Source organism: Pezoporus occidentalis, unplaced genomic scaffold (assembly GCF_034315485.1).
Source record: "Pezoporus occidentalis ecotype Australia unplaced genomic scaffold, CSIRO_AGI_Poc_V1 ctg63, whole genome shotgun sequence".
NCBI lineage: Eukaryota > Metazoa > Chordata > Aves > Psittaciformes > Psittacidae > Pezoporus > Pezoporus occidentalis.
The window spans coordinates 4,666,642-4,684,133 of NW_026915977.1; the positions used below are offsets into that span (position 1 = coordinate 4,666,642).

At 46.0% G+C, this 17,492-nt stretch overlaps 1 protein-coding gene across 3 annotated transcripts in view; it reads right to left on the reverse strand.

The window, feature by feature from the left end:
• The window catches only part of BRWD3 (bromodomain and WD repeat domain containing 3), a 58,932-nt gene extending 46,517 nt beyond the window's left edge, over positions 1-12,415 (reverse strand). The window contains exons 1-6 of one of the 3 annotated variants that reach the window (XM_062639999.1): positions 12,143-12,407; positions 11,984-12,042; positions 11,791-11,820; positions 11,452-11,511; positions 2,673-2,823; positions 153-251 (exon numbers count right to left, since the gene is read on the reverse strand). In XM_062639999.1, coding sequence (XP_062495983.1) covers positions 153-251; positions 2,673-2,823; positions 11,452-11,511; positions 11,791-11,820; positions 11,984-12,042; positions 12,143-12,179 — 436 coding nt within the window. In that variant the 5' untranslated portion in view covers positions 12,180-12,407. Of the gene's footprint in view, positions 1-152; positions 252-2,672; positions 2,824-10,410; positions 10,536-11,451; positions 11,512-11,790; positions 11,821-11,983; positions 12,043-12,142 lie in introns of those variants that run through there. The other 2 variants (XM_062640001.1, XM_062640000.1) reach the window with 2 other exon arrangements.
• Positions 12,416-17,492: the final 5,077 nt, after the last annotated feature.

The window sequence follows — 17,492 nt, forward strand, 5'->3', positions numbered from 1 at the left end:
ATCTCTTTCAGACTAATTCATGGTGAAATGTCAAAAAAGCCATTAATGCAAGCCCACAGTAGTGTTTCAGTCAGCAAGAGTAACTTTAAGCTGGAACAGTAATAAAAATACAGAGAAGGAAAAAAACACCTTATGGAGGTTTCAAAACTCACCCACGTTTGGTGGTTTCCCATAATTTACAGGTAGTTCGGGAGGCCGGCCTCTGTGAAGAGCTGCAAATGCAGATCCTTTCCATAGCGTATGTCTGAAGTCTGTACCAGCAAGATGAACCGTGGGTTAGTGAAACAATCAGCCAAACTGGGTCCAATCTACCTATTCTTAGAATCAAGAGCATCAAGCACAACTCCCAGCATCCCCAAATAAGATTTGTCTTTTTAAGTAGTTTGTCAGAGATCTAACACTTACAGAAGATTGCTACTCCCATTTCTAGTTCCTAAGCAATGTGACTGGTAATTATTTCAGCTTATTTTGGCTTCCTTTTGGGGAGCAGGGAGTCTAAATTGATGCAAAGAAAATGAAAACACTAGGTGTGCTCAGTACTGAGGCAGGACTGAACTGCAGCATGTTTTTAGTCCTGCTGCAATCCCAACACATACAGGACCTTTCCTTATGAACCGTACATTGGAGAATACACACACACATTTGCTCCCTGAAAGTGGCAGAAGGAAAAGGTTTGGGGTTTTCTGCCCTATAAATGTGTTTTCCTGCAGTTGGTGGCAATATGCCTTCCTTTCAGACTGTCCTTTGCACCCCACCCCCCAAAAAACATTGTTTTTAAAATGAAGACTGTTTTCTCTAAACACTCTCCAGCTTTCTGCTGCCAACTGGCCTCAGCAAGCCTCCTCTCTAGAACAATAGTGATTTTTCTGAGACTGCTCAGAAATTAGAACTGGACTTCTTCCATTTCTGGCCATCTGGAAGGAGGGAAATGAGCTTCTACGGTGAGTAAGGATGGAAACAGAAGGACAGTGCCACAGATCGGTGGATCTGTGAATCACCATTTAGATCTCTGAAGTGCACAAGCTTCCATGACTCAAACAGACACCCAAGAGCACCTTCTGACGAAAATCCAAACTGCATCACAGACCATTACAATGATACACATTAAAAACAGTACTCATGCTTTCTATAATAGATCAAAACAGCCATAAATACTAATGGTAAATGGAAACTTCATACCAATATACAACTAGGGGGAGTGGAAATTCATGTATGTTAACTTTGGAAAAATTAAGTTCTTCTGTATTAGTGTGTTTAAACACCAAATGGCACAATATCACAGCACCTTCTTCTGAAGGGGACAAAATCCCACCCTAAATCTAGCAGAAATCTTTTTGCAATGCATTTATCATGTGCCTTAGGAAGCACTACTTCTTTCAGTGATTTACCTAGCTTCTGTCCCCTAACTCACCTAAAAACCTTCTGTTTCTCTGCATGAAAATGTTTATTTTCTCTCTGTTTTAAGATACAAACTGAATGTGAAATGAACAAATAGTTCTCTGCAGGCCTCCCTGCAAACCTGAAATTCTCCACCCAGTTATGGCACAGCATAAGCAAAACAAGACTCAGGCCCAAACTTTGCGTATGTGTTTGCAAACAGCACATCCCTCCAGGTGACATCCAAGGGATCAGCAGAATGCTAAAAGACCTTGTTAACATCACAGTGTGACTTCAGAGGATGAGGTAAATTAAGTGCTCAGCAGCCACTGAAACAGGAAGGTCCTGCTCTCCCATCCCTCCTCCTCTCCCAGACAAATGCTCCTGCTGCCTGTGTCACCTCCAGCACTCTGATCCTTCCATGAGCTCATTTAATTCACTACAACAGCAATAACAAATTTGGGAATATTTTAGCTCTCTGAATCAACACATCACAAGATCAAGTAACTTCTGGCTCCTACAGGGAAGAAGTGGCAGCAGCATGGAGTGAGGAGGGAAGGGAGGAACCACTCTTTTCAATAGCAGATGGCTCGCAGATCGGTTTAGTTCTAACATAAAACTGTGCTCTCAGGATCATTATCTCAAGCAGAGCAGTTTTTCAAAAGAAACAGGACTGGTGCTCTCTTCATGAAAGGAATGGAGGCTTTGGTTGAAATTAACTTTAAGCAAGGATAAGTAAGAATTATCACTGAGTCAGTCTCACCTTCTCCCACCCTCTAAATACTGCCCCAAATGCCACCCTGCCCTTCAAGCTGACACACCAGTCTGCACAGCCAGGGAACTGAATAATGGAACAAATGGAAGAAATCAGCCTCAAAAATAGCCCAGCAAAAAACACAGACTGCTGGGTTAATTTAGATCAAGGCATGTGGGTATGTATATAAAAAAAAATGGCTGGTTTTCAGATGGATCAAATGGATCCAGTCCAGTTCATCACATCATTTACACAAGCACCAGTTCAATGTGCTGTGGAGGGGAGGCAAAAAGGCAAGTAACTACATCAGGCAGCTATAGGCAAGAGCTGCTCCTAAGATGGCATTTTCAACCAGAGAAACATGTATGTAACAGGACCAGCAATAACTGCACTGTAGCAAGACTACAACAAAAAAGCTGACAAGCATAGGAGACAAACCAGGGTTCATGCAAACACATACAGATACCACAGTATGAATTGAAACAAAAGGGGATTTGATCATTGAAATAAAAATCAATCACACACAGATAGAGAATCTTACCTTTTGCTGCCCTCAGTAGAGACTGGCGCCCAACACCTAGCAAAGTCTGCACACCTAGGACACTCTGTGGGATTTCCTTGTCTAAAAGGGGTCCAAGTCTCTCACAGATCCTAAGAAGATAATCCGGGGGGATGTGCGCATTCACAGCCACCTAAACATATAAACAATACAGATGTTTGGAAATGGTTTTACTCTTGCTTCTACCGTTACTTCTTTGTTTGGTTCATATTCAGTGTTAAAGTTCCTGAAATCAAGTCTAATACCCCTGAAAGCCCCCTGAGAATATATGATACCAAAAATGTCTTTTAAAGAGACATGGAATGTTGCAAAAGTCAGAAAATCCAGGTGGTAGCAGCTACAGTTGTAATTTAGGATATCCCTTAATAACAAAACCCCTGAAATTCAGAGTAGTGCTCTGTGTACTCAGTGCAGTTCTCCGATCAAACAAAGAATAGGACATCTTTCCTGAGGACTTTTTTTAAGCCTTTTTTACCCTCCAGTTCATTCTTTTCACATTTCCTGATTAGCTGAAACACTTTTGCCAGACAACCATAACTGTAAGAAGCACATGTGCTAAAGCCTAAAGCCCTGAACATCATTCTAAAAGCAACAGCCAATCTCCAGTTTTTAGCTGCCGGGAGTAGGTATCTTTAAGACTCACACGTGTAGGCTCCTAATTCATAATGTCAAGAAAACATTCTTTCCCTTTAGACAGAGACTGTTTTCTATGGTGAGACAATAGCTTTTTTCCAACAGTCTGTTCAAATAGCAAATAAACTGTGCCTCATTATCCAGAACGTCCTGCACTTGCCTAACTTTTACTCCATTTACTAGCTGGCAGCAAAAACTGAACATCAGAGCTTATTTATCTCCTTCAACACAGGAAATGCAGCTACATCTATCTCCTTTCTCAACAGTAACAGGTCACTCAGCTTTTAAGTACCTGTGATTCACGATGGAAAAAATAGTTGTATTAGAACTATTCCAGCTTTCTGTTGCAATACTATGATGAAAGAGGTGGTCATAAACCAGGGGTTTCATTTCGTTTACCAAGCCACAAACTAATGCCAAATAACACTAAAGCTGACCTGAAAGGGCCAGAACAGTGCTCTTTGTAAAGAAATAATAGCAGGCATATGCGTGCACACCACCCTCTCTTACATGACCACTTCAAATGTGGCCAGTCACAGGCCAGTATAGGACTGGGAGTACTCACTGCCCATGTGAGTACTCACCCTCCCAATGACATGGGACAAGTTCTTGTGCAGCTGCAGTGATCCAGGATGATTCCACAATCTGGCTAAAACCACGACCAAGCTCCCACCTGGATCAGCTCCAGTGCTCACCTACTCAGAGAGAGCAGTTACAGCTCCCATGGTTAGGAACGCTCACCCAACAGAAGGAAAAGGGTTTTTGCTAGGTTTAGCAAAGCTGACTGTGATTCACAGAAGTGACAGGGCTGGTGGAAAGCAAGGTACAGGACCACTTCTTTCCACAGAGCACCATCAGATAGGCCCAGGTATCCTGCCTACTGAAACCTAAGGATATGCCCAGCTCCTGCCCCAGCACACCGAAGGGAGCAGCATGCATCGGGAAGGAGGAAAAGGTATTTCACTCCAACCTGCTGCCAAAACATTGTTCACTGAACTATGTCATCAAACATATCATTAATACATGTCATTGGGAAATCGCTCACTCCAATTGGGCAACAGCAGTGGTGCTACGGGCTCAGCGCAGTGAGTCACACCTTGTATAATGCAACCACCTTCATCACAAGCAGGATCAACCCCATCCCACAAATCAGATTTCAACCAAAGAAACACAAAAAGGAAGGGCTTTTCTAATCATATATACAAATTACCATTTGACTAAACCCAACTGAAAACTCTGCCAATCTGATGGAAACTGACAGAAGAGAGTCAGGCTTCTCCACACATCCTTTCAGTCACTGAGTGCCAGTGTCTGGCTTTCTTAGGGAAACAAAAGAATTGCAGCTCTGCAGGAACAATAATCTCAAGGAATACATTAATGCAGTCCCATTTCAATGCTTTTCATACTATGAGCATCAAGGAATGACCCCATGAATGCTCTTCTGCACTGACCCACTTCCTCCAGCCATTCTAACTTCATTTCTTTTTCCCAGAAAAATCACAGACTTCCAAACTTGCATTAGTACCTTCCCATTGTAAATTACATGATATTATAGAAGTCAAAATGAGATAAAAGGATTATCTGAACTTTTGTATTTGCCTATCGTTCCTACTCATTTCTGAAATATTACAAATGTGTTAATGAGATGAAATATTTTATTATCCTTCCTAGCCTCCCTTCAGTATGTAAAAGATCTGAAAGGATCTCAAACAAAGGCAATTCTAAAGAGTGAATCTACAATTTAATAAAATCTGAGTATGAAATCCTTTTTTACATCTCTGATAATTAGTTACATGCTTCTCAGCCCACAATTCTAATAATTTATCAAGATTAAAGGATTTAAAAGAAAGAAAGCAAACAATCCAGACGCTATGGAATTTTACACTTCTGGAATAGGGAAAAAAACAACCATACCACTGTCTCTGGAAATAAAAAGTTTCACAGAAAGTCCAAACCATTCTCCTAGTCTCATGCAGCAAAACACTCCTCCTTTCACTCAGGAACATGCTCCTTTTAAAGTATCACTGCTATTCTATGTCTAGAGAAAGGTGCTGAATTCAGCCTGGCAGCAAATAACCTACTATGGAGGCAGAGCAGAAGTTACACAACAAGCAGTCCTGGTTAGCTCAGCGCATCGACTCAGAAATGGAAAAGGACTTTATTGGTTAAAGATCCACAGGTTAAGCCACAGTTTTATACGGAATACCAGAGAGAGAGAACATCAACACATGTGCAGACCGGCCAGCATTCAAAGATGAAAGATGGATGCGCCAGACTGACAGAGTACGTGGCAGTTATCGGCACATGCCTGGTGCTAATTTGCCTGGGACATCCAGACGTTAAGCAGCTCAGGATACCAGACATCTGCTTGATCGCAGCCCAGACCAGAAAAGTTGGCAAATCCACCATGGAGCCAGAGTTAAATCGGCACAAGCATGCTGCTGAGGAATCTAGATTTCAGTGCACAATTTTATTAGACTGTAAATCTTTCTAAGCAACAGTTAATGTGGAGCATATTGCACAGACCAGACACACATTGAAGTGACCATTCACTTTAATAACACGCCCTACTCACCAGATTTGCCACCTGCAATCAGAACCATGCCATGCTACAGAAGAAATGCTGTATCACACTTCTTTCCCTGAACATCTTCATGTTTCTACAAGCCAGAAGAGCCCAAATAAGTGACCCTTAACCTGATTGTTATCACTGTTGTTATTACCAAAGCAGGCAGCAAGAGCAGCAAATTCTCCTGGAGAATATTTTTCCATATTAAGTTCCAGATAAAATGCTTAAACCACAGCCCAATGCAAAACGAGCAATTCTATATACAGGTTCCCAAAAGAACTTGAAACAAAAATCCTTTCTTTCACCTCTGCATGAGATAGCTGTAAATGGACTTTAAGTATCTTTCCAAAACATGAAGCTGCAAACATAGTGCTGAGAGAAACAATGATTTCTGAAAAATCAGATTTTCATTGGAAGAAGGATGGAAAAAGGCAAAGCTTAGCATCAGTTATAGCCACACCTTTTAGTGTGTGCTAGTCCAAACCCCATACAAGGATATTATCACCTCCTCAAATGCATTGGAAAATAGTTTTTTAGAGTATTAGAAAATATTTTTAAAAACTCAAAAGAAAACCAAAAATTGGAGACAAGTAATACAGGCCAAAACCATGCCTGACAAGTTTAAAGTGTGTCATTAAATAATGCAGAAGAGCTGAAAACGTGCTAAGTGAGAGCAAGTTCTGCAACCTGGGATAAACTGTGAAGGGAGAAACCTTTTGTTGCCTTAAGATGTGAAAAACCCTGTAATGGTTAACATGTGAGAGCACAAGAATGCCACAGTAACACAGAAGAGTTCTCAGATGTCGTAACCCTACAGGTCTTCTGGATCTAAAAAACCTTCAAGAATTGCATAAAGTTAACTCATTCTTTTAAACAAACCTACATAAAGAACCCCAGGCGAATATAACACAGCCATGACTGCTTGAACCAATATGGACATAAGTTGCTCCAGTGATAAGCAGCTCCAAGTAAAGTAAACTAGGTAAAGAACTATTAGTGAAGTCACATCAGGACTAGGAGAAAGTCATACCCCTAAAGGTGTTCATGCTTCTATTGTTGGAAGCATTTTGATGTAACCTCGACTACTAGCAAAAGGTTCTCACTGGACAGCTAAGAAGACAGGCAAGAAGCTTGTTGATCCCAGAAACAAACAAACAAAATACCCTGGTATGACTCCTGACAATTTCTCCTCCAAGGAAGGAATTTCCTCCAACAGAGGAAACAAAAAAAATGACTTGTTGCAAGGGATACTTATAAGATGCCTGTCTTCCCAGGGATCAGAACCAGATAGCTCTGAAATATCTCTTTCAGGAAGCCCAGTAAAACATTGCTTCAAAGCACAGACTAAATTTGACACAAGACCTGCATAACGGAAGCAATGCAGGCTGCAATGCAGACCTTCGAAGGCTCCACCGTAGCCAGTCCCCTGTGGGCAGTTGTGCAGCAGCAGCAGATTTCTAACCTCCAGGCAGTCGTATGACACTTCCCTTGTTTGCCAAAATAACAATCAGTTAAGAATCAATTGACAACTGTATCAAAAAGGCAGCAGAGGAGACCACGAAGACCAAGCTGAGCAAGCAGGAAATCACTCAAGACTTCAAATATGGAATCTCAGCAAAAAGGAGCCCAGATACTGGACATGCACAGGATGTCAACAGTATGCAAATAGACATGAATTTGAAAAGCCATGACCAGATTCCCTAGAGAGAACAGGTTGGAACTACCACACTGCCAGATGACATTTTCCGGAGGTGACAAAACCGTAATATCTCTTCTCAGCTAATGTGGGATTGGTGGTACCTATAAATAACAGAACCTCAGACTAAGAGCTAGTTTTAAATCAACGCAGATGGGCAGGGCAGAAACTCAAAGCCAAATCCCATAAGCTGGTCCATACCAGCACAGCCACTCAAGGATGCAAATTCTCCACTTGAATACACTGTCAAACAATAGCTGATTTTTTGTTTTTCCTGAAATTATACCTATCTTCAGCACAAAGACCAAAACAGGCTGAGCCAGAAGAGACAGCCTGTCAAAGTTCTTGAAAACCAGACCAGAGCCAGTCATCTTTATCAGGAATAAAGAGAGATAATTTCAAACAGCAGTCCACTGGAGACAGTTCTGATAAGCTGAGTTGGTTCAGCTTGACTCATCTGTACAACAGCTGACTCCACACTGAACGGCCGTGATTAATTTAAAATAGGTGTACTAACTGTGTGCAAGTTTGACATACTTCAGGCTTTCATAAGGAAAGCGATGACCCTCCCCTTTACAAACATGCTTCATGCCTCAAGACCACCAGCAGTCAATAACAAAATAAAACCCACTTTGGAGTACATCTGGATGATTATCTAGACAGGCAGCCACATGTTGCACATAAAAAGTACTCCAAAGTGGAACAAGGAAACACAACAGTGGGAACACAAACACACAAAAGCGAGTCTTCTCTGCACGGTTTTGCTCATTAGGCGTGTTTCTTCTTAGTGTATCTTAAATTACTCTTCTGCTTGTGGTACCTGACATTTAAAGTCAAAGAACAAGTTCAAATTAAAAAAAAAAAAAGAAAGAAAGAAAAAAAGAAATAGCAGAGAGTTTTCAGACCTTGACTAAAAGCTGGAGTGAAGTGGGAGTAAACATCCCGAGATAAAAGCCACCTAACAGGAGATTTGGTTGTTACATCTTTATGGCTTCCAAAAGAACAGTAACAACATACTCAATGGCAATAGTATCGGTGTGTTTTCTGAAACATACCAACACCAACCTGAATAGTCAAACTGAGAATGGAAAACGAAGTTGAAACATCAGCAATTAAAACAAGAAATACTTGGTCGGATTCACCAAAGCAGAATACTGGGCAAGCAATCAAAGAAATCAGACTTCTCTAAATTCACTGGGTTTGACTATCTCAGGCCTGCCTGGCCAGCGTAGTTGCAACACTGGGCAGAGATTGTAATTGAATATGGTTTTCTGTCTGGAAGTATTCAACAGGGAGAAACGGGTAGAAAAGACTCTACCTCCAATTGCTAGCATCTGCAATTTATTTTGGTTCACTATGTGCCTGAGATAATTCAAACAAAGTTCAGAGTAATCTGTGCTCTTCACAATCCTGGCTTTGTTCTAAACACAACATGCAGACATCTAGCTAGTCCTGAAGTCGAGTACTTCAGGTTAATATACAATCATATGCAACCAAAGGTCCAAATTCCAAATACATCAGACCCTAAGCAATGAGGGGAAAAACCAGCCTTTCTTCAACATCCTCAACAGTGAAAGCTTCAGTCTGAGGATGAATAGAGAGGAGTTCAGTTCACCCTGCCCAGCATCAACCTGCCTCACTGTAATGATTCATTTATAGTCCTGTTCCTTACTGTAAATCATAATAAAAAGTTAAATAATACTCAGTAACAGTCATTACCGCTAAATACTACTAAATAATAATATATAGTACTAAATAAAAAGGCAATCTAAAAGGAATTATTAGTTTCATACAAGAGGAAAAAAAAAAAATCCTATACTTTTGATAATTCTATACAGCAAGAAGCAATTTCCCATTCACACAGTATCACACAGTATGCTAGAGATTGGAAGGGACCTCAAAAGATCATCTAGTCCAATTCCAAGCCTCACTTTACAAGGGTTTGTCTCCTGTTTCTGAAAGTTTAAAGTGCATGGTTTCAACAACACCATCCACCACACACACATCAAAAAACGTTTTAAGGCTTTTCTATTCGCATCCCATAGAACGAAAGGGAAAAACGCACATGCTACTGTAACTGACTAAGCAAAATCAGTGTGCCTGAAATCAGACTTCATACTGTCAGTTTCCTCTGAAACTGACAAGTCACAAGCTAAACCTGAGCAGCCTATAGTTACAGTTCATGTAAATTTCAAGTAAATTCAGCATTAAAAGGTACTGAATGCAGTACTCACTGTGTCAGTTCATACAATACACAGTCCCAGAATTATCCACAAGAGGTCTGATGAAGCATGACTTTCATCTTAAATTCTTAATACACTTTGGAAAAGGAAAGCCAGCAGGTACAAATGCCTCATCCCGACACAAGGAGCTCTTCCATCTGTATCTGAGCTTCTGCAACATTGCTAAAGTGGAAAACTAACTCTTGAACAAGCTATAAAGCAGTTGGAGCAACAGTCATGTCAAAACGCCACATCACCCTTGCACTGAGCAAGATGGGAAAGGCAAGGATGTACTTTCAATTCCTTCCAGGTGAGGAGATAGCAATGATCACAAGCACGCAGTGTATCAATATTATAAAAGCCATTAGTAAGTTTACCGCATTCCAACTACAAAGTGCTAAATCAGCACCAGGCATTATTGCCCAGAGCTCCCAGAAATGGAAACGAGGCCATTTGTACCCTTCAGAAACACATCAGAATGACTTTTGGGTTTCGCTGCTGTCTCAGGGAGGCCAGCACGGACACGCGCATCTCAGGGCTGCAAAGGAAGAACGTCCATCCCCACGGACCGGGCCCTTGGCAGCGCAGAGGGAAACTGACCTTTCTCAATGACAGAGGTACGTATGGTTTGTACCTAGCACAGGCAGCTACTCCATGTATTTCACTGGCATTTGATAGTTTCAATGTATCATTTCCTAAAACCCACTCTTTTTTACATTGAAGCAGGCCCAGCCGCCCCGGCTTTGCTCAGGGTTTCAGTGCCGGCTGCTCCCGCAGGCCGGGAATCCCTGAACACTGAACCCGGCGACGGGCCCGGCGGCACGTCGGCACGGAACGCGCACACACACACACACACATCCCCCGCTGCCCGCGGCCCCCGCCGTCTCCGGGGCCTGGCGATGACAGGAACCAGCTCCCGCGGCCTCCGCCAGCCCGCGGGTGCCCGCCGGGGTTTGGCCGCGTCGCTCTTCGCTGCTGCGGGATGGGGCGGGGAGGGGAGACCCGGGCCCTATCAGCCCCATCGCCGGCAGCCCAGGGCGGAGGGGAGGCCTGTCAAACCGCCTCCCCGTGAGGCGGCGGGGCCACGGCCGGCGCTCCTCCGGGCGAAGCGCCCCGAGCCCCCCTGCTGGCGGCAGCGGAGCCGCCCCGGCCGTGCAGCGAGGGGCGCGCAGGGCAGCCGGGGGGTCTGGAGGGGGAACCGGCGCCCAGCGCCCCATCCCGCCCACCCTGCCGGCTCCTCCGCGGCGCCGCAGCCAATCAGCTGCCGCCTTCCATCGCCTCCCGCCGCTCTCCGGGTTGTAAGACGCGGCGCCATTCGCCGGGCTGGGCCCCGGTACGTGCCCTCAGATAACCCTCCCAGCCCCACAATAGCACGTCGCAGTCAGTCAGTCAGCACTAAGCAGCCCCCATCGCCGCCCCGGTGTGTGCGTCCCCCTGCACCCGGCCCGGCCGCGCCTCCCCTTCACCTCCCGTCCGCACCCCCGCGGCCCGGCCCGGCGGTGGCCGCGGCCTCGGCGGGGCGCAGCCCTGAGGGAGGGCTGGCAGGGGGGTTGGGGGGGACGACACGGGGAGCGGCACACGGTGCGGCGGCAGGGAGCGAGGGGAACTTGCCGGGGAAGTCGGGAGTGAAAGTTGGCTCACCAGGTCCTCGAAGCTCCGGCGGTGCTCCTTGCCCTGCCAGTCCAGGCGCCGGGGGATCAGCTGCGGGAGGGAGACGGGGAAGAAGGGGAGGAGGAACGGGGACGGAGGCGGCCGTCAGACCCCGGCCGGCCCCGCGCCGAGCGCCCCCTCCCCGGGCGGCGAGCGGAGCCCCGCCGGTGCCAGCCCGCCCCGGGGAGGAGCCCCTCCGCCGCTGCCCCCGGCCCGCCGCCCGCAGGGTCTCCCGCAGCCCCGGGCTGGCTTCACCGGGGCAGGACAACCCCCGACACCCCCCCGTCCCGAGGGCTTCCTCGGTCCGTCCCGCCGAGGCAGGCGCTTTACCTGGTGCTCCTCCAGCTCCTCCACCAGCACCTGGGGAGAGACGGACACACGGACACACACACATACACACAAAGGACGTGAATCCGGCGCCCGCAGCGCAGCGGCTCCCCCGCCTGCCGTCCCCTTGCCCCGGCCCGGCTCGGCCAGTCCAGTCCCCGCCCGGCCCGGCCGGAGCTCCCGGCTCCCCGCTCACCTGGGCGGATTTCTTACAGGGTCCGGACTGCAGAAACCGGGCGATCAGGTAGTAGAGCTCTGCGGAGGGGAGGGGAGCGAGGGAGGGAGAAGGGGACACGGTTACAACGGGGGGCAGCCGGTGGGGCGGAAGGCAGCCCCCGCCGCCAGCGATACCCACCGGCTTCGAGCTGGGTCGGGGCGGCCGCCGTCGCCATCCTCCTCAGGAGGCCCGAGGGGGAGGGGGGGTGGCGGATCGCACCCCGGGGAGACGCCGCTCCTACTGCGGCAGAGCCCCCATGGAGGAGCCCCGCTGCCCGTGCGCGGCGCTTGCCCCGGTCCGGCTCCCGCCCGGGCTCATCGCATCGCCGGTCGCCCCATAGAGATCCCGGCCCGAGAGGCAGGCGCCGAGTGCGGTGCAGAGCACGCCGCCCGCCGCACGAGGGCGCTGCACCGGCTTCGCCACAGGGGGAAGCGGCGCCGGGAGGGGACGGGGCGGAAGCGCCTGGCCGGAAGGGGGCGGGTGTGACGCATGGGGTGGTGCTCGTGCGTCATGCGGCACTTCCGGCGGCGGCTCGGTGAGGAGGAGGAGGTGGTGATGGTTGCGCCGTGAGCCGAGCGCTGGGACGCGGAGAGCCGGGAAATAAGTGGTTGTTGATAGGAAGCGCAGGGACCCTTAAGGACACGGTGTCCGCGCGTGGTGAGCTGGAGGCACAGATAACACAGACTGGTTGGGGTTGGAAGGGGCCTTAAGATCATCCAGTCCCAGCCCGCTGCCACGGGCAGGGACAACTTCCACTGGAGCAGCTTGTGCCAGGCCCCTGTGTCCAACCTGGCCTTGAACACTGCCAGGGATGGGGCAGCCACAGCTTCTCTGGGCACCCTGTGCCAGCGCCTCAGCGCCCTCACAGGGAAGAGCTACTTGTATATAACCCTGTTTCAGTGTGAACCCGTTATCCATCCCTTGTCCTACTGCTACAGTCCCTGATGGAGAGTCCTTCTACAGCATCCTTGTAGGATGCCTTCAGACACTGGCTGTGTTCATGACACAGTTTAGTTCACCATAAACAGAGGTGCTTGAGACAAAGTGTGATGTGGATGCCTCGGGTTGGGCACCTTGAGAAGCGTTTCATCGCTCAGTGCATCTCACATGAAGTGGGCAGTGCCAGTGTCTCAGCAGATACAGTCAGTACTACACCCTGAGGGGCATGGCCGTGCCAAGGTTACAGGATGGGAGGCTGCAGGAGCCAAATTAAAATTGTTTGCTCCCAAGATCCAGGAAATGAAAATATGATTGATACAGCACATGTTCCCTTCAAGGAAAAAAGGGCTCAGTATCAGTTATGGTCGATACTCTCAAGGGAAACAAAGACTTTTCGATGGGAAATATCCTGTCAAAGCTCCAGAAATTTATGCCACCTTAGTAATAAGTTGTTCAAACATATTAAGTGAATTAGTAGCATTCTTTAGTATAAAATTGTGGTTTGCCACCATAAATACTTGGCATTGGGTATTAGAACTCCCCAAGCCTTGGCAGTGTAACAATCAGTGTCATAACTGGAAAATGAAAAAAGACAACTCATCTTCATGCTTTGAATGCCAAGAGCTGAATCATCCTCAGTCAATGCCATTGAAACGTTAGGAATAAATTCATTCTGAGCATGACTGGGCTTTCTGCAGAGCACTGTTTTCAGAGTTCTACCTGCTGTTGCTGTCAGGATGTGATCCTTCTGGTTGGAAGCCTCTTGTTGGGGTGTTTCAGGCTGCCCGACCAAGCGCAGGAGCTCTCTGGAGGAGTTGGGCACTTGACATTCCACTGCTCTGCGTAATTCATCTACACTCACCCACCCCTTTACACAGCTGCGGAAGTTGTTTTGTGCCAGGAGTTTACTGGGAGATGTGGAGACCTCATTTCTTCATCCTCTGAAGTTCTCAAGCTGCTCATGAGAGTTTAAATATATATAAAAAAGCCACTCTTGGAATCTTTTTTAAGGTTCATTGATCAGCTCATCACCCACAGAGACACAAGGTGCCGCCTCGCCAAGCTGCAAACCTCCGTTCTAGGATAGTAACAGCTCTCCCACCTCTCCAGTGTTACACCAGAGCCTCTGAGGTTACAGCACGGGTGCTTCCTTTGAGAGAGACAGCCTAAAACTACAGTTTTGAAGTTATAAGCTGGGATAAGAGCGTGGTGATACTCACTGTCGTTAGAGGTAACATGCTTCCCACCTGTCTTCAAAACTGAGAATTGCAAGCTCATCTTTTTATGCATGACAGGAATGCATAAAATGTATGGTTTATAATAATATTTTATAATATACCCTGAAACTACGTATCAGTCTGCAACAAGAGAAATCACAGCACCATAAATACTGTATAGCATCATGTCCTGGTGTGTTCTATTGCTAAGAGTTACCCAATACATTTCTTTATGAATATAGTGCCTTTCCTTGGCACCTTTTGGTCGGTGCCATACTGAATCCTCTGTGATTTGCTTTTATTTGAGCTTTGGGGTGGCAACACGTGAAGTTGTGCCACCACAATAGGCAGGGTTATTCTTTGGGGGCCTGTAGAGCTGATGGGAATTTCTGTGGTAGCTAAAATAAGCTCTGAAATGGAAAACCTGGGATGGAAAATGCCCCCAAAGGAAGCTTCTCTGTCCCTCACTTATGTCCTTCCCGCACCATTCCATACAGAAGCCTCACTTAGGCTCTTTGCCTAAATGCTTATAGATACATGACCTTGCTGCTCCGTGTTGCTCTGTATTGCACCCTCATTGCTGCTCAGATGGATTCATGCATCAACAAGAAAGGAGCATGTCAGTAATCACCCAACTATTTGTTGTGTGTGTGTGGCAGCGTACAGGTGCACAGGCATCCTACAGTCCAGTGAATACAGAGTGTTAGTCATGCCCAAAACAGATGTTGTATAACTCTTCCCTTGGCTGGGCTCCGTCAGTGCGCTGTGGCTGCAGTTTACTGCTCTGCAGTGACTCCTGACCCTCTTCCCATACTGCTGCTTCCCTGCCACCTTGGCTTCCTATCTTGAATGTTTTCCCAGTTGCTTTATTATTCCTTGAGGCTGCTATAAGGACTGTGATTGATACCTCTTCCCACTTTTCCTGGGTTTCCCCCTTAAGGAGTCATCTGCCTGGTGAGTAATGCCCATCCTCAAGTATAGCTTTTGTTCCCCGGGCGCTCTGTCTCCACAGCACACTGCAGCCACACGCGCATCTTGCAGCTCCATGACTCATCTCTCTCTGGATCCTCTGCGTCCAAGCAGCAGCATGCTGGGGGATGATAGTAAATCTTCTAGTGAAAGCCAGATTTTATGGTTGTGCTTATTCATCTTTCTCCAAAGCAGAACTCTTACTATGTAAATGCCAGCAGAAGCAGCAGCACCAAATAGTGAGGAACACATTAACTGGCGTGGTAATCGTTGTTAATGGACAAGGGAGATGTTCAGAAGCAGAGGTGCTTTGAGAAGGAAACTGGATGGTAACAGTTTCTTTCCATACTACTCTTTAAAGAATAAATAAGTAGAAATTAAAGCCTTTCAATAAGTTGAAATTTAAGCCTTTAAAGGATATTAGGAATAGAAACCGGTAGTATTCAAAAGCCCATCCCTTCCACCCCTTTGGTTTTGTAGAAACTTGAAAACAAGCCGTTTTTCAGCTTTTGCCTCTTTCTGATCCACCCAGGCAGCACTAGTGCTTCTCATACCTGTATTCCACTATGAAATGGCCCATCATGCCCTGTTACTGCAGTTGGGAGTAAATGCAAGCCAGCAGTTTATCGCTCTTTGACTATAAATTAAATTAACTTCCCAATAGTCAGCTTGTAACACCAGGTAAATGTCTTTTCTTTAATATTATGCTGTCCCAGTGGGTCAGATTCTGACCTGCTTTTAGTGTGAAAACATAATGGCAGTTGTTCACAAACCAGACAAAAATGTGCTGCTGCAAATCAAAAAAAAAGAAGGTTTAGAGTGGAATCTTGCAGGTGTGCCTGGATTCTTCCTTTCCTTTTCAGTAAATGTAGATGGGAATACAGATGTCTGAATCCATTTGGGTTTAAACACTAGAGCAAGTTAAGCATGTTCAACTTTTCCCTTATTTTCCATACACATTTCTGTGTGCATCCTGCTTATCTTGGGCTTTTCATATGCAGCTAAGTGGCAAACAAGGATTTGTAATTGTTGCAGAAATGAAGTCCCAGATTTTGTTTAACTGGTAGAAAAATAAGTGCTATTTAGAAGGAATTTAAGAACTGGTGCCTTGTACTTTGCAGTTACTACATAAGCAAACATGAATATGGAAAAGTCAAAGTTTATTTAGGATTATCTCTAAATGTGGCAAATTAAAATTTAAATGTAGGTATCACAGCTTATTTATTCTTAAAAAAAAAAAAAAGGTGCAAAAAATAGCAGTAATTATAGTCATGGGCTTTGCTTGAGTGCGGAGATTCTGCATGGAAACTGCTATCCCATCCTGTGGGACGGATCTGCATATTTCCACTCCTTCGTACAGCTTTCTCCCTGGATATGAGCTGTTAAATAATAAGTAGCTGCTGGGTATTATACAAGATCTGCTCTAGGTTGATTGCTATTTTTAAAGAAATAGTATTTAAATTCCTTGCTGTATCATACCAGTCTTTCCTCTAGATGGTGCCCGAAACCCAAGAGTTGGGTGTAATACTATCCCATATGGAAGGCTGTTGGGAAATAGTCAGGACGCCACTCTCCTTTGTTTCTAAATTCTATCGTATAACACTTCATCTCAGTTGATAGATTACTTGTTCTGCATAATGTAAATACAGGGTTTCTTCCTCTTGAGAATCTTAAAATCCGTTTGCTAGAGCCTAAAGTGCCACCTGCCTGGAACACTATCATCTGTTACTCTGTGGACCGATCCATATTTCATATTTCTTATGGCAGCCATTAACTGGTGTTAGCTGTTGATTGGCTAGATGGTATGTCCATCACTGCTGCAGCTGTGGGAGCTTGTTGTTTGCCTAGTTTTCAAATAAATTAATTCTCTCTGAATATTATTATTTATGTCTATATTTGACGTAGAAAGGCAAAATTTCAAATATGGATGAAATGCATATGAAAATGGGCAACAGTAATCTGTGTATCTATAAGCTCATAGCTTTGTAAGCAGAAGGACTGGGTGAATAATGTCAGTATTCCAGTGTATTCAGCATCACTGAATTTCAACATTATGCCTGAAAGTGCTTGTAATCCAGCAAGTTCTATAAGCAGGAAAATTCATAGAATCATGGAATGGTTTGTGTTGGAAGAGACCTTAAAGCTCATCCAGGTCCAACCCCCTGCCAAGGGCAGGGACACCTTCCACTAGAGCAGCTTGCTCCAAGCCCCTGTGTCCAACCTGGCCTTGAACACTGCCAGGGATGGGGCAGCCACAGCTTCTCTGGGCACCCTGTGCCAGCGCCTCAGCACCCTCACAGGGAAGAGCTTCTGCCTAAGAGCTCATCTAAATCTCTGCTCTGTCTTTGAAGCCATTCCCCCTT